At 36.6% G+C, this 21,290-nt stretch overlaps 1 protein-coding gene across 15 annotated transcripts in view; it reads left to right on the forward strand.

The window, feature by feature from the left end:
- FRYL (FRY like transcription coactivator) overlaps positions 1-21,290 on the forward strand; it is a 240,389-nt gene that overhangs the window by 81,518 nt on the left and 137,581 nt on the right. Inside the window, exon 1 of one of the 15 annotated variants that reach the window (XM_033105537.1) lies at positions 778-973. The exons of the other annotated variants lie outside the window; for them this stretch is intronic. Coding sequence (XP_032961428.1) covers positions 901-973 — 73 coding nt within the window. The 5' untranslated portion in view covers positions 778-900. Of the gene's footprint in view, positions 1-777; positions 974-21,290 lie in introns of those variants that run through there. 15 annotated transcript variants of the gene reach the window in all.

Genomic DNA, 21,290 nt, shown 5'->3' on the forward strand with positions numbered 1-21,290 from the left:
AAAACAGTTTTTATAAGAGTTTTTAAAAAATGTATATTTTATTTGACCAGAAGATTTCTTGCTATTCATTGGTAATGTGACTATAAGATGTTCAGGGGAATTATGGGCTGTATTAAGAATAGAGTTTTAAAATCACCTCATTATTATCATAGAGTTCTCTCTTTTGAATGAGTCGCATGCAGCAGAGGAAACTTTGTCCTGAGCTGAGCAGTTTTAGAGGCCGATGGAGGCTCAGCCATGGTGTTCATTACATCATCTTTTCATTCCATTAGCTGGCGTTCTCTCCCGTGGGTTAAGTGAGGCGGTGGACGCTGTATCATCATAAGCATGCTGAGAAAGTCACTGCTACTGCGTGGGTGTGTGGAGGGGTGGAGAGAATTTACTACTGAAATCACCTAGAGAAAACCACCGATTTTTTTTTTTTGTCAGCTACTACAGGAAGAGATTTAAAGATCTCATGCTAGATCCAAATTCATTTTTTTATTCTAAGGCCCTTAGCCAGTGAGAAAAGTTGGCATCCAAGGGCAGAGCTCTACCCTTGTCTGTTTACTAGCAGTAGTGAGCCGCCTGAAAGCAGCTGGAGCACAGCTCATCACAACTAGTAACAGGGGCATAAACAGAGATCATTGCGGCCACGTGTACGTCCCCCTAAAGAAAGGTGAGGATGTCCTTCAGGGCACTTACCATAAACTCGTAAGCCTTTCTTCAGCGTGATGGTTCATCTGCATTCAGCAGCGTTCCACTATAGTTGTGCGTCACTGTGAGACTGCATGGTAATGAAGCCAGGCACTGTGGGTCAGGACTCTGCTGCCTGTGAGAAGAGAAGGGACAGCGGCTCGGGGAGAGAGAGCAACAAATCCGCCGCCGCTGCTGCCACTGCTGTTGCAGCCCGCTGACACAATGTTGAGTCTACAGGATTCTGTGTTTTTTGAAATTAGCATAAAGTCCTTGTTAAAATCCTGGAGCAGCAGCTGTAAGTATATATGCCTAAGTGGGAGGAACGCTGAGGTATGATCAGTGCCATTCCTTGCATGCTAATTCTTTAAACCAATCCACATCGGGGAGTATTTTCTCCAATGGGGATCAGTAAGATAGAAAATCTAGATGTGCACATCCTAGATGGGCAGTTGTTATACTGGTAGTTAAATATTCTTTGACTAGCCTCGGCTTTCTTGTTAATTTGCATCATTCTGGCAAACTTTCTCTCAGTTGGTTAAAAATAGGGGGAAAAGATGACAACTAGCCTCTGATCCCTGCAGGGTTATCGGATACCAGTACTATTCCACAGTTCTCTTAGCATAAAATGTGTGAAGCAGCATCAGCTATCTTAAGGCATCAGACGACTTAATACAGTGAGCATAACTTTCCTGTATTCCTATAATTGAAGTTACAATGAATAATTTTCATATGTAGTAAATTTTCTGATAAAGAACATTCAGGATGAATGGTTCTATATTTATATTTCAAAGTTCAAGTAAGTCAATAAAACTAATACGATGGAGCTATTATTTTGTCCACAACTCCCTAATATGTGGATTTGGCAGAAATACTGATTTTTGTTCAGTATTTCCAGTATTTTCCAATGGTACTCTTCTCAGAAGATCTCAAAGTACTTCTAGAAATTATTTATTACCATAGTCTTTTTTTTTGCCAAAATTATCTTAATAATATGATACTAAACTAATGAATTAAGCAAGCAAAGATTCTGTTACAGTATCTGTTTTGCCCAAAGAAAACTGAAGTGTGGAAAAAATAATGTGACTTTTCCAAGGTCATACGGTGGCAAAAACTGGAATTAGAACCCAGTGGTTCTTGCTCCCAACTGTGCTGCTGGTGCCTGAGCAAAATAATGAATAAAATATGACAGACTACATTTCATTTTTTTCCAGTTAACTCTTTACTAAACTATTTATTTAGTGTAGTTTTGTTTTATAAGCAAATCATATAAAAGATCAAACATTGATATGGTGGGGAAAAAAACCTCTTAAGATAAAGCATTATAGAATATAATTCGAGGAAATTTGTGTTATGCCAAATAAACTGCATGTATAATCTCTGTATTTCTTTTATTTTTGATCTGTAAGTAATTCTTCCATGTAGAGATAACTGTTGTGCCAGATGGCAGAAAATTACATTAGTAAGGAAAGTTTCCAAGTGAATATACATAGTTAAACTATTGGGAGAATTATAATGACAAATTTAAATACTTTTCTACTTAAAAGAATAATATAGAACACATTTTTATAAAATAAACTTGAGTAGGCTTTCTAATCTGTCTTTTTTCCCCTTTCCCCCTCCTCTGTTTCCTCCATCCTCACCATGTACTTTTTTAAAAAAAAAAAAAAATAGTGATACAGTTTTACAGTGAAAATCAAGCTATAATGAATGGGTTCTTACAGTGGAACTGTGCTAGATTATATCACAACAGCTTGTCTTGTAAAAACTTAGTTTGCTGAAATACTTGTGAACTTTGTGGTTATTTTGTTCTGTGGCCATTTAAACATTTCTACATATCATTGCCTGAACCCTGTAAGTAGCCACAGCCAAATCTCATTTAATCGCATTCCTTAAATCCAAGAGTAAACCAAAAACAGATGTGTGTAAAAGTCTGTTGTTACCGGTAGCTGTTAGTGATATAATGATTCAGTTTGTGGGCATTTCATTGCCCTTGGGCATTCGTAGTACAAATCTCTTTGAAGGCATTTTTTACAGTTGTAAAGCAATTGGTTGATATAGCAAGAAATGACAAGTCTCATTGTTCAGTAAGGCCCTAATAACCATGTCTACCCCAGCCCTGGAACACGGGAGGATGTTTTCATTTCATCAGCGTCTGTGGATGTCTTTTTTCTCTTCACTTAGCCCTATTCTATTTAAGAGAGAGAGAGACAGGATTAAAATATGTTAAAGACCCTAGAAAAGAACAGTAGTTATCTGTCTCTTCCTACGGATGTTTTCATAATACTAACACTTGAATTAGCCAACGTTTATTGAGTATATCCTGTGCTGTAAAAAATAGATTTGATCTTTGCTCATAAGGAACTTCTAGTTTAGTCAGAGTAAATATACATGAAAAGTTAACGGAAGGAAGTTAATTGAGAGATGGTGCATATGTATTATGACTTACCAAATGACTGATACACACAAAAAAGAACAGGGAGTACAGAGATGGAAGGGATCATAATGAACCAGAGTGGGGCAGAGAAGACTTAAAGGGGAAGGAATTCAATTGCATTTGGTTTTGAATGACAGGATGTTCCCTGGTGGTAGGCAGTCCTGCCATCCACAGTCTCCCTGAGCCAGAAACCAGGGGTAGGTCGAACAATCTTCTCTCACCGGTATACCCTACGCCCTACCACTTTCGGTCATTTACCCAGACTCATCATTGTTCCTATTAAAATATCCTTTCTCCTGCCTTCTGTTGCCACAGCCACTTGCCTTAGGTCAGGCTTCTCTCTGCCTATCACCTGGATTATTGCCATGGCTTCCTTTTTCTCCCGTTTGCATATTCATCATTGCTGCCAAGAGTTCCTTCTAAATGACCTCTCTTAGAGTGTCTCCCCTTCTTACTTCACAGTGTTTCCCCCATGGGATGAAGCCTTTCATCTATTTAGGTCCTGCTCGTTCAGGCCCTTTCCTGTCTCACCAGAGTTACCCAGTTTCTAGAGCCTGCTGTGCCTTTGTATTTGCTGCTACCTTTGCCTAAAATGCACCCCCACCCCCACTCCCCACCTCATTGTCTGCTTCACTGTGAATTCCAGTTCACCTTTGAAGATCCATCCTTTTCTTGAGTCAGCCAGATACTTAATTCTTCATCTGTCGTGGTCTTCAAATGTTCATGTAAAATCATTGTACCATCATGTTTTCCTCTGCTCCTTGAGTGGAAGCTTCTGGAGGGCATAGACTGATGGTGTTTGTGTTCCTCTTTGTATACTTACTGCTTAGTTAAGTTCTGATAAATGTGCAGGCAACTAAGATAAAGCTTAGAGATGTGGTCATCTTCTTTGGAATGGATTAATAATAGGAAAGAAGGTAGGAGGATAAAAATATGACCCCTCCTTATACTAGGTGATTATTTTAATACTAGTGATGGCTTTCAGGGGAACTGTACCTGAAGCAAGAGTACATAAAATAATTACCTTAGTGATTTAAAAAACAATTCACATTTCACTAAATTCTGTTTTGTGAACTTCTTGGGAAGAATCGAGAAAAACCCGATTTATTAATAGCTTTTATTAAAAAAAAAGTGGGAAACAATTTTTCCATTAAATGAATTATTTATTTCAAATGTTACCCCTGTGCTCCCAAAGGCAAAAAAATCTGAGTTTTGTCATTGAACATAACTTACTAGCAATGTATAATTCTCTTTCGTTAAATATAATAATGTTTCATGTTTGTAAGATTTGTTTGCCATGATTGGTGTTAATGTTAAATGCTACGTTTTATATTAATCACTAGAGGCCCTTTGGGGTCAAGGCCTGCTTAGCTGGCAGAATGTTGTTGCTCAAGTTTTATTATAGTTGAGCCTATTTCTTTCAGTAACAACAATGAAGTGACACTCATATGGCCTAAATTCAGGATTTTGCCTTTGTGCCAACACTTTTAAGCATTACTTCTTTTAAAAACTGAATCAGGAACATTCTGTTAAAACCAGCTGTGTAGTGACGATGTTATCATCAAAGAGATTGGCTTAGTTCCCTAAAATTGGTAAGACAAGGCAAGATTCAGTACTGAGAACTACCCAGTTATGTATCTGCAATGTTAATTAAGGTCACAGATGCATTTATTATCAATATAATACCTCTTCTAACCATACTAATTGTTAGAATTTGCATCTATCATTTTATGATAGCTAGTTGTTTCAAAGAATTCAGTGTTTATTACAGACATAGTAGAAGAGATAAATTGACGTATTTTAACCACAGTTTTGTAAACTGAAATGTAAGATACAGTATGTTAAGAGACTAAATTTGCATACATCACTTGAATTTTTAAACAATGAGAAAAATTCATAAACAGAACTTTTTTCTTTAATTGGGGAATATTGGGGAACAGTGTGTTTCTCCATGGCCCATCAGCTCCAAGTTGTTGTCCTATAGTCTAGTTGTGGAGGGCGCAGCTCAGCTCCAAGTCCAGTGGCTGTTTTCAGTCTTAGTTACAGGGGGCGCAGCCCACCATCCCATGTGGGAATTGAATGGGCAACCTTGTTGAAGAGCTCGCGCTCTGACCAACTGAGCCATCCGGCCGCCCCTCTGGCAGCTCAGGGGCAGCTCACTGTTTTCAATCTAGTTGTGGAGGGTGCAGTTCACTGGTTCATGTGGGAATCAAACTGGCAAACCTGTTGTTCAGAGCTCAGCTCTAACCAACTGAGCCATCCGGCCACCTCCATAAACAGAATTTTTAATGCTCAGAGATGTTTTTCCTGGATTGCAAAAATAGTAAAAAGCCAGTTCCAAGAAGCACAATTATGCATTTATTTAAATTTCAGTTAAAATCTGTGTCATTTGATTAATAGTACTTATACCATTTATTGAAGTACTTGTGGGTCTGGTATTGTGGTAAGTCCCTATTATTCATGTGTATACATAAATGTGTGTACAATCACATAGGCACATACTCGTACATTTATTTAATCTCATGTAATCATTATGAAAATCTGAGGAAAGCTATCATTATTGCTGTTTTTTTTTAAAAAAATAATAGCTTTATTGTGATGTAATTCTCACACCATAAAATTCATCCTTTTCAAGTATACAGCTCAGTAGTTTTTAGTGTATTCACAGAGTTGTACAACCATCACCACTTTGTAATTGTAGAACATTTTCATCACCCCATAAAGAAACCTCATACCCAACAATCTATTTTCTGTCTCTGTGGATTTGCTTATTCTGGACATTTCATTTAAGTGGAATCATACTATAAGTGTTGGTTTGTGACTCTCTTCTGTCACCGTGTTTCCAAGGTTTGTCCATTTGGAGCATGTATCTTACTTCATACCTTTATGGATGAATAATCTTCCATTGTATGGGTATACCATATTTTGTTAATCCATTCATTAGATGATAAATTGCTGTTTTTATAGAAGAGAAAGTTGGGGCTCAGATAAATTAAAGTACACTAAGAAGACACACACCCAAATTCTTTAGCTAACTTCCATTAATCCTTCATATGAGGTGTGATCAAAAAAATACAGTGAATGTTTAAATTAAAAAATTATTACAGGAAAAGACACATTGCCATTAATTCCCCTCAAAATACTCCCCTTCCCGGGGGCCAGCCCGGTGGCTCAGGCAGTTAGAGCTCCGTGCTCCTAACTCCCAAGGCTGCCGGTTCGATTCCCACATGGGCCAGTGGGCTCTCAACCACAAGGTTGCCAGTTCAACTCCTTGAGTCCCTCAAGGGATAGTGGGCTTGGCCCCCTGCAACTAAGATTGAGCACGGCACCTTGAGCTGAGCTGCCTCCCAGATGGCTCAGTTGGTTGGAGCGCGGGCTCTCAACCACAAGGTTGCCAGTTCGATTCTTTGAGTCCTGCGAGGGATGATGGGCAGCGCCCCTTGCAACTAAGATTGAACATGGCGCCTTGAGCTGAGCTGCCGCTGAGCTCCCGGATGGCTCAGTTGGTTGGAGCGCGTCCTCTCAACCACGAGGTTGTCGGTTCGACTCCTGCAAGGGATGGTGGGCTGTGCCCCCTGCAACTAGCAACGGCAACTGGACCTGGAGCTGAGCTGCGCCCTCCACAACTAAGACTGAAAGGACAACAACTTGAAGCTGAACGGCACCCTCCACAACTAAGATTGAAAGGACAACAACTTGACTTGGAAAAAAGTCCTGGAAGTACACGCTGTTCCCCAATAAAGTCCTGTTCCCCTTCCCCAATAAAATCTTAAAAAAAAAAAAAAAATTCCCCCTCCCTTCGAACACACATCCCATCGTTCTTGCCACTTTCTGAAGTCGTTCTGGAAGTCCTCTTTTGTGAATGTCTTGACTTCATTCTCTACCATGACACTGCTCAGTGTCACACATCGCCGCTTTTGGTACAGCAATTCCTGTCAAATAAAAGCATTATGGTGTGTCCTCTTCCACCTTATGGGTCTGGCACCTTCTGGCTCTTCCCCAAAGTCAAAATGACAATGAAAGGTAAATGTTTTGAACTGATTCAGGACATGAAGGCAGCCATGACAGCGCAACTAAAGACACTCATGAAAGAGGACTTCCAGAACTGCTTCAGAAAGCAGCAAGAGTGATGGCATAAGTGTGTTCCATGGGAGGGGGATTAATGGCAATGTGTCTTTTACTGAAATAATTTTTTTTTAATGTAAACATTCACCATATTTTTCAATTACACCTCATATTTCAATTTAAAGGCATCTCAGATCTAGTGATAATTCAGCAAAATGTGAAGAAAGAAATAGTTAAGAGTTTGGTGGAAAGGTAGGTGGGTAGGCAGAAGGAATATTATGTGCTGGAGGCTGGAGGAAATAGGGCCAGTTTGGGTGGAGCAGAAAGATATGGGGATGAACTAGGAAGATGCCAAATGGAATCTTGAAGACCTTGTTAGGGATTTTGATCTTAAACCTCAGACAAATGGGGAACCATTGATGGACTTTGTGACAGTGATTGGGGTGATTTCATCACACTTTCATTTTTCACAGGATGAGAGGCAGAGAGGGGAGAAGAGAGAAAGGTACAGCCTATGCAGGGAGATGAATTAGGGATGCTATTTCAGTAGACCAGATGTGAGATGAAGGTTGAACAAATGAAGAAATGTTATTTCTTTACTTAGCAAACATATAACGCCTACCAGATGGACGGGTACTCTTTTAAGTGCTTTACAAATATTAACTCATTTAATTATGGATGAGGGACATATTTAAGAGGTAGGACTCATCGGGTTTGGGTTAGATATAAATGGTGAAGGAGATGTTTATAAAATTAATTTGGTAGGGTAATTTATGTTCTTTTTTTGGGGGAGGTAATTCATGTTCTTATTGATATTAATTTCAGAGATGGCACCATTGAGAAGTAGTGTTGGTCATAGTGGAGAAGAATCACCTATTGATATTGCCAAAATATCCCATCTCTCATCCCTCAGAGAAATCTCTCTGCTTTAGGATAGGGTGCCTGGACAATGAAGCCAATTCTCTTTACTGTGAAGTGAACAGTACGTGCTCAGTGATGGTCCATAGCTCCAGATATCATTGAATTTAGGAATTGTGGGCCTGCTTTATCCATTTTTTGAAAAATATTCTAACTTCTAAGCTAGTTTTACCTTATTTGACAAAGGACAAGCTCTTCATATTCAAGACTAAATAAACATTTTATGTTGTTAGAAGTATAGCTGATTATCTAACTCATTAAGTATTTGGTTTCATGATTTCTTTAAAATTTTTTCATTGGTAAATATTAGAATAAAGACACAGATTTATAATGAGATAGAAAATTTGCAATCAGGAAAATCTAACATGGATGGTTACAATATTCATAGGTGTCTGAGAGTGTTCAGTAAGGTCAGTGTAATATCGAGGGTAAGTTTCAGACCCACTGTTCCATAGACCTTGATGTCATAGCCTTTCCCCTTTGTACCTTCTATTGTAGTCCTGTGTCAGACTCAGTCTTGTATCAGGCTCTAGGTCCAATCCTATGCAACGATGGGGAGTTTGGGAGAGCCTCGCTCACTAGTCCAGATGACTCAGCATCAGCCTAACCTCATTGCAAGTTTTGGCCTCATTTTGTTCTTTATTACTAGTGTGTGGGCTCCTACCCATTCTTGTATCAAAGCCTCCACCTCTAATAATTGGTATTTCTTCCTTCCTGAGTCTTGCCTTGTCAGACTCAGACTATTTGGTACTCCTTTTTCTCCAAATGTGGGACCCTGCTTTGCCCTTTGAGAGAATGAGTTCTCATCCAAAATTAAAAACACAAAACTTGAGAATCAAAGTCTGGTGACATACCTTTTTAATGATCAAACACACCTTCCTATGTGGGTTTAATCCATGTGGGATTAAACATGTCCACATATTTCCTATTGTTAGACTTTGCATTATACATCTGTTTGCTAGCATATCTGTTGACCTCCCTGGTGCTTTTTACCTGTTAATATTCTTTAGATGCCTAATCTGCCACCATTAGTAGATTTCTCATTACCTCCAGTGTTGCTGATGTTCAACCATTATGCATCCTTATGGCTATACTGGTACTTACAACCAGAGGCTGTTCGGATTGCCCTTCTGTACTGATTACTAAACTTTTAAAAGATGACACGTGACAGGTATCTGGTCTATTATAATGTTTAGGCCCCCGATCATTGGGTTCTAGCGTGTTCCACTACTGGCCAAATTCTTAGACTTCTTTTCTGGAAGTAACCACATTTATAATCTCATGATCATGTTGATAAGATATAGCTTGCTAGCCTTCTGCAGGATGGAATGGGCAGTATACTCTTGATTATTCTTCCTCCTAATCTGTTAATGCATGATGTCACAGACCACTGCCCGTTCAGTGGAATTTCTGACAATTTTATTTCCGGTCTACTAGTTGGTTTTCATTAATCATGCTATTTCCAATTAAAAAAAATTTGCTAAAATAAGTAAAGTTTTAAGAGTTTACAAAAACAGAATTAAAGAGAAATCCTTTTGAATGTGGAAGGCTTTAGAAGCCAAATTCCAAACTGTCAGACCTCTTTTACTACATTTACATTGTAAATGTCATAATGGTAGTTCATAGTGGAAAAATCACATGAATTGTTTTAGAAGCTGTATTTTCAGTAGTATTTCAGTAGTATCCACGTGATACAAAAAATAGTTAGCAAAGGTGTTTGTAAAAATTGAAGAATGATTATAGCATAATAACAAATACAGGTTTACATTAGATGCATTAAATGGATCTTCTTTGTATAAAATAAGCTTCACTAATGTTTATAGCTGCTTCATTCATAATTGCTAAAATTTGGAAGGAACCAAGATGTTCTTCAGTAGATGAGTGGATAAATAAACTGTGGCATATCCAGACAATGGAATATTATTCAGCAGTAAAATGAAATGAGCTATCAAGCCATGAAAAGACTTGTGGGAAACTTACTGAGTGAAGGAGATCAGTCTGAAAAGGCTGCGTTACTGTACGATTCCAATTGTATGATATTCTGGAAAAGGCAAAACCTATATGGAGATGGTAAAAAGCTGAGTGGTTGTCAGAAGTTGAGGAGAGGGAAGGATGAATAGGTGGAGCACAGAGGATGTTTAGGGCATTGAAACTACTCCGGATCATACTCTAATGGTGGATACATTTGTTCAAATCCATAGAATATAGAACACAAAGAGTGAACCCTTATGTACACTCTGCACTTGGGGTGACAATGATATGTCGGTGTAGGTCCATCAGTTGTAAGAAATATACTAGTGGATGTTAAGCTGTGCATGTGTAGGGGCAGAAGGTATGTGGAGTATCTCGGTACCTTCCGCTCAATTTTGCTATGAACCTAAAACTGCTCTTTAAAAAAAAAGTCTTTTAAAAACAAAGAAGAAGACAAAAACCTTCACATAAAATTTTGGAGCAATATATGAATGAGTCATTCTTATTATAGGGAGACTATGGAAAAAAAGAAAATGTAATGCCAAATAAACAGCCTTAGTAATATTCTTGAAGGTTAGGTAACATATTTTCAGTTCCGAGTTGGGAATCCCCATATGGAGAGGGTGGACTTCAGGTATCCTCAGATTTTCTGCTGCATGGGGCTCGGTGCCCCTAACCCCTGAATTGTTCGGGGGTCAACTGTCATGCGTTTTTATGCAGTGTGTGGGGGCACTGTTTTGACATGGTTTGATGTGTAGGGCCTAGTATGGTTCAAATAGAAAGTCTTCACTTTGGCTGCTATGTGAAGCTGTTATTTCACCTGCTAAGAAGCAGGGATAACGGTGAAGGAAGATTTTTCAGAACTCTACGGAGACTGTTATTAGGATCTGAACTTAAAATTTAGCTATGCCGAAAAAAGAGGGGAGGTTACTTTCAGTCGTGGTGAGATGTGATGACTACACTAGATCTAGAATGTAAGGCCCAGGGAGGAGCCAGTGATGGTTCTAAAGTTCACATCATTGAAATCTCATGGATAATGAAAGGCCGAGGATTGACAGCTCACCGTGATAGGTTGTTTGGAGTATGAACAGAGAGTAAAGGGAAGTGGCTGAAAAACTCTGAGAGAAAAATCAGTTCAACAAGATTTCAAGTGTGAACTGGGAGAACCATGTGTGACTTTTTAAAAACCACGTTTTTGAATTGTTTTATTGATCCTTCACTTGGCTTCCTAGAGCTTTGTCCCTGACGTGCATTTATTTAACACTGTGTGAACTGCTCGATGGATGCTATTTGTGGTATTATGTACATAGGTTTTCTTATTTATAGTGTCTTTGAAACTTTTTAATAATCAAAACTAGGTTGAAATAAAATCATTGTATAGAACCAGCTGTCCCATTGTAGGAGAGTAAGTGTGAGGCAATGGTTTTCAACCTTGGCTGCATGTTAGAGTCACGTCGTGGAGATTTCTAACACATACACATGCCTACGCCTCACTCCAGAGATTTTGATTCTGATTTAAGGAATTGCCAGAGAAGCCAGCAAAGACCAGGGTCGGGTCAGAAATCTTGACTTTGCCTTAATGCTGAGATGGATAGTATTTTCCAGCAGATAGAATCATAATAAACAGCCTGACAGAGACAAGTTTTTATGTTTGCCAATTTATTAATTTACAATGAGAAATATGCCAAGTGGATGTTAATGCTAGAGCTGGCAGACCATCCTTTGCTCTCCTTGTGGGGTAGATCATCCAAAACTAAGTTATAATCAGGAAGTTGCTTGGAGAGCCTGAAGGTCAAGAAAGTTAATATCTATGATGTTCTGCTCTGGGGGCCAGAATACTCATCCTTTTGTCCAGCCTACGCGCCTGTACTTAGGTAGACATTATGTCTATCAGCAATGTGTTAAGGGTTCAGTTTCCCTATACGTTGCCAACAATAGACCTAATTATTCTTTTTAATATTCACCAGTCTGATGTGTACAGAATGAGAGCTCATTGCCACTTTAATTTGCATTTTCTGGGTACTACAAAGTTTGAATATTTTTTTCATGTATTGTCTTTTTCACGTTTGTTCTTATATGAATTACCCAAGTACATCTTTTGCCAAATTTTCTCTATTGTGTTGTCTTTTTCTTGTTAATTTGTAAGAGCTATTTGAATATTTTGTATTTTCTGTCATCTTCACTATATTTTTGTCCATTTTGTCCTTTCTTGATTATGGTATCATTTGCCTTAATAACTATTTAAAATTTTTATTTGGTTGAATGCATTCATCTCTTCTTATAATTTTGAGTTTTCTATCTTGACGAAAGGTTTCTTATTTGCATTGTTGACTCCTAATTTTTTTCTAAGACTTTTAAAAACTAATTTTCAATTTCATATCCATCTGGACTTTGGTTTTTGAATATGGTATGTATTTTTTTAGATGAATAGCTAGATATTTTAACATTATTAGTAAATTAATAATCCCCTTCCCTCTGATTTTGTCCATTTGAATTCTTCTTCTGGGATTTTTTTGGGTGTTCCTAATCTTTTACATTAATCTGATTCATCTACATATATGTTTACTGAGCTGATTACTGTTATATATGTTCTGATATAGTCATTTTATATTTTGGTATAATGTTTTGATTATAGTTATATTTTCATCTGATTCAGAAAATATTGTTTGCATTTTTTTAAATAAAATTTTTAGCTTGTCTTGGGTATTTATTCCTCCATGTATACTCTAAGATTATCTAATAAAACCGAAACAGAATAGTATTGAAATCTTAATTGGGATGGTAATAATTAATGTTAATTTTGTGAGACTTGACACTTATAAGTGCTCCCATCTACAAATGTCTTTCTGTTTGTTCAGATCTTCTTTTGTGTCCTTCAAGAAGTTCTTGTAGTTCCCTCCATGTAGGTCCTATTTCTTATTACATTTATCCCCACCTATTTTATATTTGTGAGTAGATTGTTACTCATTTTCATTTCTAGGTGACTATTGCTAGTTCATATAGAAAGTTTTGTATCTTCTTTTTCAATATTTATAAAAATTATTGATTTTCTTATATTATTGTATTTATATTATTCCATAACTTCTGGAATGGTGTTGAATAATAAGACAATCAGCATCTTCGTGTAGTTTCTGTTTTTAGTCAAAATAGGTTTGGTGTTTTGAAACCTATAATGATATTTGCATTCTGGTGTTTGGTAAATATTTTACTTTTTTTCATTGTCTCTGGCTGCTGGATACCCGTAGTGTGCAGTTATATTTTTTGGTCTGCTAATTAAGTGCGGACCATGCAGCTACAGAATTTTAAAGAGTACATAATTCTAAACGTGATGGAGGGAAAGCAGTCTCAGTCTCTGTGTGCCTCTGTTAGTTGGTTCCCAGTTAAGATAGGAAGAGGAATCCCCTTTGCTCCTCATCCTTTCCCATCATCTGAGCCTCAGAGGTATAGAGGATTCAGCCCACTTCCTTACAGATTCTGCTCAGCTTCTTCGAAGTCAAAGAAGTTGGCTGCATGTGGATATGCAGTTGTTTGCCTTCTCCAGGCACGGCGTCTAGGTCTGTTTGAGGAGGAGGTCCTGCAGGATTCTGGTGTTCAGATTTTCACTTCAGGGCTTTCCGGCGCTGATCCCCAGGCTCATGTCTGGCTAGAGAAGAAAAGTTTGCCACTATAGCTTTTTCACTGTTGGTGAATACTTTATGGGAGGAAGAGAGGAGAACAAAAATGAAAACAACTTTCTTGTTACTTCTGTTACATACCCATGGTTGAGATGTAATTTAACTAATTCATTTGCTAGAGGAAAAAAAAAACCTTAGGGGCGTTAAATAATTTGAACAAGATTATAATGATACTAAGTAGCCAAGTCACGTCTTAGGGTCCTGGGTCCTCTACTCGTAGGTCCATGCTCATTTTAAAAATGTCATGTTATTTCTAGATTTTTAGAATAGTTTCTTAGCTGAGCTTCTGAAGATTCAAAAGAATCCAAGAAAACAACCTTTGGGAGATTCTAGCTGAGTGCATAATGGATTATTTAGATGGTAGGTCATTTTTCTTGAGCTTTATAATAAGTGATATTTCTGTAGTAGACTTCAAGTAAAAAAGTTGGAAATGTGCCCAAGATGTCATAGGACTTCTATGTTTAGAAGCTGTTTTCAATGGGAATAGTTTAGACTAGGATAAATAAACATTTAGGAACAGCTGTCCAAAGAACAAGCAAAAGTCTTAATTTTTTTATCCATTGAAATGCAACCAGAAGCAAAAAAGTTGGACTGATTAGTGAGGAAAATTATTTCATTCATACAGAATAGAAACAAAGCATTTACAAATAGAATTATTAAGAATTAGATTCCCCAACGAAGGAAATACACATATTTTTCTTTGGGTACAGGAAAGAGGAGAAATTAATGAGGGTATGCCAGGTTCTAGATAAGAAGTCTTAAGATGTCCGTTTCCTTCTAATTAATTTGTGAATATATATATATATATATATATAAACTTGAAAGTATAAATAAAAGACAATAGCTGAGAATTTACTGAAGATGATGAGTAAACAGTAGTGTTTGTACCAACAGATTAACAATAATTAAAATGTATGGTACTGGTACAAAAACAGATTATTAATGAGCAGAATTGAAAGCACATTTGAGTATGGATTTAGTTTATGATAGTGAATAAAATTAGTGATAGAATTTCATTAAAGGAACCCAGAAGAATTAATTAAATATTGTGGAAAAATAAAATGTTTTTGTTGTACATCACCCTAAATAAATTCCAGTTGGATGACAGATTTAAATGGGGAAAAAAAACTAATTAAAAAGTTAAGAGAAATTACACGTAAATACATATCTAATCAAAGTGGGAAAGTCTTTTCTTTTTTAGCCATTTTATGTAAATGAATTTGAAGATGAAACCAAAATATTTGATTTGGCAAATAGTTATTCTAAGCAAATAGTATGTTAATAATTAAACCTTTAAAGAAGGAAAAAGAATATATCAAAATCTGGTGATTCTGGAGAAAATAAAGCCACTGATCTGAAAGTTCTTAGAAACTCAGGACCTAAAGTGACAAGTGACTTTAATTAGAAGTCGATTTCCTCATCATACATGGATTGTAACTTAAAGTGGTGTTACAGATCTGGTGTCACCACGCATTTTACCAGCTGGTTGTTAAATCATTGGTGGCTTGAAGTCAGCCATGATAGCAGTAAAATACACGATGGAAATTGGCAAATGCTATAAATCAGGATACTTTTTTGAGCCATTTACCAGCATATCACTTGAAATAATAATAGGTTTGTTAGGATATAGTGAAATGATATACAAAATACCTTAATAAAGTATGAAATAATTTTTCATTTCCATCAGAAATGAACAGTATCTGGTATGAGTTTTCCTCATTCATGAAGGAATTTTGAGGTATATTTTGTAACGAACTGTGTTTGTGCACTGAAGTCACCAAGTGATACTTTCATATTCTACCCCTCAACACCCACAATGCACACATTACTAATTCTCTTTTTTTTCTTCATAATGTAGTTGCTAGCAAATGTACAGTGTTTCTCTGGATAGTTAACTGAATGGCACACCAATCCAACTGGCCTCCCCAGAAGTTATAATTTGCTGTTACTCCTTAATACTGATTTTGCTTTCTTTGTTTCTACTTTCCGTCTCCCTACCATATAACCTGATTTGTGTTTTTGACATTTTATTTTTAATTGACTTATAATCTGTTTACTTTCCCTGAGCTTGATCCAAGTACATCATTGTTTTAAGCTTTAGTTGGAGCTGTTGTTTATTTTGACTCTTCCCAGGCACCTGTACTTCTGGCTGACAGGGACACAGTAAGCTTTTCTTTCTTTTATTTTCATGTTTTTAAAAAACTAATTAGACTTTATTTTTTAGAGCAGTTTCAAGTTTACAGGAAATTTGAGCAGAAAGTAGAGAGTTCCCATGAATCCCCTCCTCAGGCCCTCCCCCCACCCCATTTCCTGTTATTAACATTTTACATTAGTGTGGTACACTGGTTACAAATGATGAACCTATGTTGACACATCATAATCACCAAAGTCCATAGTTTACATTACATTCACTGTTTGTGTTATACATTCTATGGCTTTTGACAAATAATATAGTGTGACATGTATCCAAAATTATAGTATCACACAGAATAGTTGCATGGCCCTAAAAATCCCCTGTGCTCCCCTATTTATCCTTCACCCCACCCCCCACAACCGCCGATCTTTTTACCATGGCCATAGTTTTGCCTTTTCCAGAATGTCATATAGTAGGTAGCTTTTTCAGATTCGTTTCGTTCACTCAGTAGTAGGCATTTAAGTTTCCTTCAAGTGTTTTCATGGCTCGATAATTAACTTTTTAAGCCCTGAATAATATTCCATTGCCTGGATATACCACAGTTTATTTATCCAGCTATCTGCTGAAGGACATGTTGGTTGCTTCCAAGTTTTGGCAGTTATGAATAAAGCTGCTATAAACTCCTGTGTCCAGGTGTTTGTGTGGACATACTTTCTTTGGGTAAATACAAAGGAATACAATGGCTGGGTTTTAGAGAATGAGTATGTTTAGTTTTATAAGAAACCTCCAAACTTTCTTCCAAAGTGGCTATATAATTTTAGGTTTTCACCAGTGATGAATGAGAATCCCTGTTGCTCCCCATTCTCACCAGCCTTTGGTGGTGTCTGTGTTCTGGATTTTGGCCATACTATTAGGTGTGTAGTGGCATCTCATTGTTGTTTAAATTTGCATTTTCCTAATGACATATGTGGAACATCTTTTCATATGCTTATTTGTCATCTATATGTCTCCTTTGGTGAGGGGTCTATTCTTATGTTTTGCCCATTTTTAAATTGGGTTGCTTATTTTCTCTGAATTTTAAGGATTCTTTATACATTTGGGATACCAGATATGTGTTTTGCAAAGATTTTTTGTCAGTCTGTTTCTTGTCTTCTCATTCTCTTAACAGTGTCATTTGCAGAGCTGAAGTTATTAATTTTAGTAAAGCTCAACCTACAAATTTTTCTTTCATGGGCTGTGCTTTTGGTGTTGTATCTAACAAGTCATTGCCAAACCCAAGAACATCTAGGTTTTTCTCCTATCTTATATTCTGGGAATTCAGGGGGGCTTGCAATTTACATTTTGAATTCATTTTGCATTTTACATTTAGATCTGTGATCCATTTTGAGTTAATTTTTTGTGAAAGGTTTGAGGTCTGTGTCTAGATTTTTTTGTTGTTGTTTGCATGTGGGTGTCCAGTTACTCCAACACCATCTGTTGAAAAGTCTCCTTTTCCCATTGATTGCCTTTGCTCCTTCGTCAAAGATCAGTTGGCTATATTTGTGTAGGTGTGGGTTTCTAATAAGGTTGTATTGGGGGCTTTTGTTTCTGGTTTGGTTGTTGAAGTTATGTTTATTTTATGTGTATTGAATAGTGAGGAGTTGAAAGGGCTTCCTGTTCTGTTCCACTGGTCTCTTTGTTCTTTCACCAGTGCACATTGCCACGATCACTCTCACTTTAAAGTAAGTCTTGAAGTCGAGTAGTGTCAGTCCTCTGACTTTGTTCTTCTCCTTCAATATTGTGGTAGCTATTCTGGGTTATTTTCCTCTCCATGTAAACTTTAGAATCAGTTTGTTGATGTCCACAAAATAACTTGCTGGAATCGGCTTGTTTTTTAAACTAAGAATTGTGCTTTTGCTTTTTAAATTAAGAGATTTTTTTTTATATGTATATTCTTACTCCAAGGCGATTTACCATATACCTTTTCTTTTTTTAGGTGGTCTTCAAAATTTTTATTGTTAGCTAGTATAAGTAATAATTATTATAATAGTAAGCAATTGTATGGTACTTTGTTGCATTTCTGCATTATGTAAATCTGCATAAATATATGCATGTAATATGCATGTACATATATAAGGTTGTGACTATAAAGTAGCAGTATTTATCCCCAAAGAACCTGTTCGTGGAGGTGAGAGAGCAGCAGGCAGCGTTCACAGACTCCACTGGAGTCTTTCTAAACTACATCTGCCTGTCCACACCCATCATTATCTTAAATACCACAATTGTTAAGAATCACTGTATTTGGAGGGATGTTACTGGTGAGTGTTGTGCACAAGAACATAGTGTATGCAGGCGGAAAAAAGGCTGAAAATGGCTGCTCTAAAGTAATGAAACCAAACATGAATCACTGTAGGGTTTATATGTCTCTTCTCAGTCACCTGTTCTCCTTGACTGACTTTAAATTTATCATGTAAGGGTATAGGAGTCTTATGAGTATGAAAAAGATGATAATTGTTTTATTAAATATGGTAAGTACAGTGCTATATAGAGAGTTAAGTGGCTAAAAATACTGTATTTTTATTTACACTTTAAGAGAAAGGATAGACATGCCAGCTTTTAATTCCCATATTTTAATTATTCAGGTCTTGCTTTATTCTTTTAAAAATGTTTTAAATTTCATTCTTTAGATTCCACTTACAAGTGAAATCATATGACATTTGTCTCTCACTGTCTGACATATTACGCTCAGCACAATACTCTCTAGGTCCATCCATGTCGTTGCTGATGGCAAGATTTCCTTCTTTGTTAATAGCTGAGTGATATTTCATTGTATATATGTACCACCTCTTTATCCATTCAGGGACACCTAGGTTGCCTTGGCTTATGTAAATAATGCTGCAATGAACATATGGATGAGCACATCCCCTCAAAGTAGCATTTCGGGTTACTTTGGGTAAATACCCAAAAGTGGGATTACTAGGTCATTCTTTGTATCTTGTTATAGTCTTTGTTTTAAAGTCTGTTTTGTCTGGTATAACTATTGCTACCCCAGCCTTTTTGTTTGTTTTCATTTTCATGTAAAGCTTTGTCCATCCATTTATCTTTAGTCTGTGTGTGTCGTTTGATCTGAAGTACGTCTCTTGTAGGCAGTATACGTAAAGGTCTTGTTTTCTTATCCATTCAGCTCCCCTATTTTTTGATTGAAGAATTTAATCGATTTATATTGAAAGTAATTGTTCATAGGTACGTAGTTATTGCCATTTTATTATTCGTATTTTTGATTTTTGATTTTTATTTTTTGTAAAGAAGTCCCTCTAACATTCCTTGTAATGTTGGTTTGGTGGTGATGAACTCGTTTGTCTTTTTCTTGTCTGGGAAGCTCTTTATCTGTTCTTCGATTCTAAGTGACAGTTTTGCTGGGTAGGTTAATCTTGGTTGTAGGTTGTTGCTTTCCATCATTTTGACTATTTTGTGTCAATCTCTTCTGGCCTGCAAAGTATCTGTTGAGAAATCAGCTGACAGTCTTATGGGGGCTCCCTTGTAGGTAACTAACTGCTTTTCTTTTGCTGCTTTTAAGATTCTGTCTTGTCTTTAACCGTTGGTATTTTAATTATGATGTGTCTTGGTGTTTGCCTCTTTGGGTTCATCTTGTTTGGGACTTTGTGCTTCCTGGGCTTGTATATCTATTTCCTTCGTCAGCTTAGGGAAGTTTTGTCATTATTTCTTCAAATTGGTTTTCAATTCCTTGTTCTCTCTCTTCTCCTTCTGGTACCCCTATAATGCAAATGATGGTATGCTTGATATTGTCCCGGAGGCCACTTAAACTCTCCTCAGTGTTTTGGATTCTTTTTTCTTTTTGCTGTTCTGATCGGGTGTTTTCTGCTACCTTATCGTCTATATTGCTGGTTTGATCCTCTGCTTCATCCAGTCTACTGTTGATTCCCTGTAATGTTTTCATTTCCATTACTGTATTCTTTATTTCTGACTGGTTCTTTTTCGTGTTTTCTATCTCCTTTTTTAGTTTTTCAATCTCTTTGTTGAAGAGACCGTTGAGCATCCTTATAACCAGTGTTTGGAACTCTGCGTCTAATAGATTGCTTGTCTCCATTTTGTTTAGTTCTTTTTCTGGAACTTTGTTCTATTCTTTTATTTGAGACATGTTTCTTTGTCTCCCTCTTTTGACTGCCTCTCTGTGTTTGTTTCTATGTGTTATGTAGGGCTGCTATATCTTTCGGTCTTATGTATTGAGTGGTCTTATGTAGTAGATGTGCTGTGGGGTTCAGTGGCGCAGTCCTCTGGTCACTTGAGCCATACAGTCCAGGTGTGTCCCTCCTGTGGCTTGTGTGTGCCCTCCTCTTTTAGTTGCGCCTTGGTTGCTATTTGCACATCAATGGAAGGGATTGACCTTGGGGCTCATTAGGTTGTGAGGACAGGTCTTGCTTTATTCTTATTATCAGTTAGGGTTTAATAGACTTACATTCCAGGTATGGTTAATATGACATTGGGCTTTTACAATTTGTAATGCAATGCCTGAATTGTGTTCTTAAGAGTTGTATTTTAACAGTTATGTCTTTATTCTCTCATAAGCTTACATAAATTTTTCAAAATTGTATAATAGCATGTAGATAAATGTTACTATTTAACCTTATAAAATATTTAACTCAATTAGTCAAGTGACATCAAGTTCATCTAGTTATGTGGAAACTAGCCTTCTTACCCAGGTTAAAGTGATCATCCCTTTTTCTTAACTATTAGCCAGAGTAGTAGAAAAATTCACATATCCTTGCCAAAGCTGGATGTTATAGTGAAATACAAAATTGAGGGCAACCACTTTGATAGATGAAAAATGTTATCTAATTTTTATTTGTCTTAAAATATTAGTGAGGTTAAATATTATTTTCATGATTACTGGCCTATTTTATATTTTGTGACTTGTTAACTCAAGTCATTTGCCTAGTTTTCACTTTGGAGGTATGAGTGTTTTCTAACTGATTTCATTAGCGCTTTGTGGTTGGAGGTAAAATTGATGAATTCTTAAAAGTAATTTTAAAAAGTTTTTATTTTTCAAACGTGAAATATTTTTATTTTGAAAGATAATGTAGATATTTGGAAGATCAAACTTTATTTGGAAGATCAATACAGATTTTCCTTAAACTTACGGTTTTATTGGCAGATTCCTTTAAATATGCAGTTATGATACCTAGAAATATTTGTTTATGCTTAATTTATGTTTATGTTTTTCGGAAGAAGGAGACAGTAAAGGTGAATTATTTGACAGATCATTTTTTCCTGTTTATTATTTATTAAGATTGTTATTAAAAATATAGCTAACATACAATATTATATTAGTTTCAGGGGTACACCATAGTTTTCAACATTTATATATGTAAAGAAGTGATCACCATGATAAGTCCAGCAACCATCTGACTCCATACCA

Source organism: Rhinolophus ferrumequinum, chromosome 5 (genome assembly GCF_004115265.2).
Source record: "Rhinolophus ferrumequinum isolate MPI-CBG mRhiFer1 chromosome 5, mRhiFer1_v1.p, whole genome shotgun sequence".
Taxonomy (NCBI): domain Eukaryota; kingdom Metazoa; phylum Chordata; class Mammalia; order Chiroptera; family Rhinolophidae; genus Rhinolophus; species Rhinolophus ferrumequinum.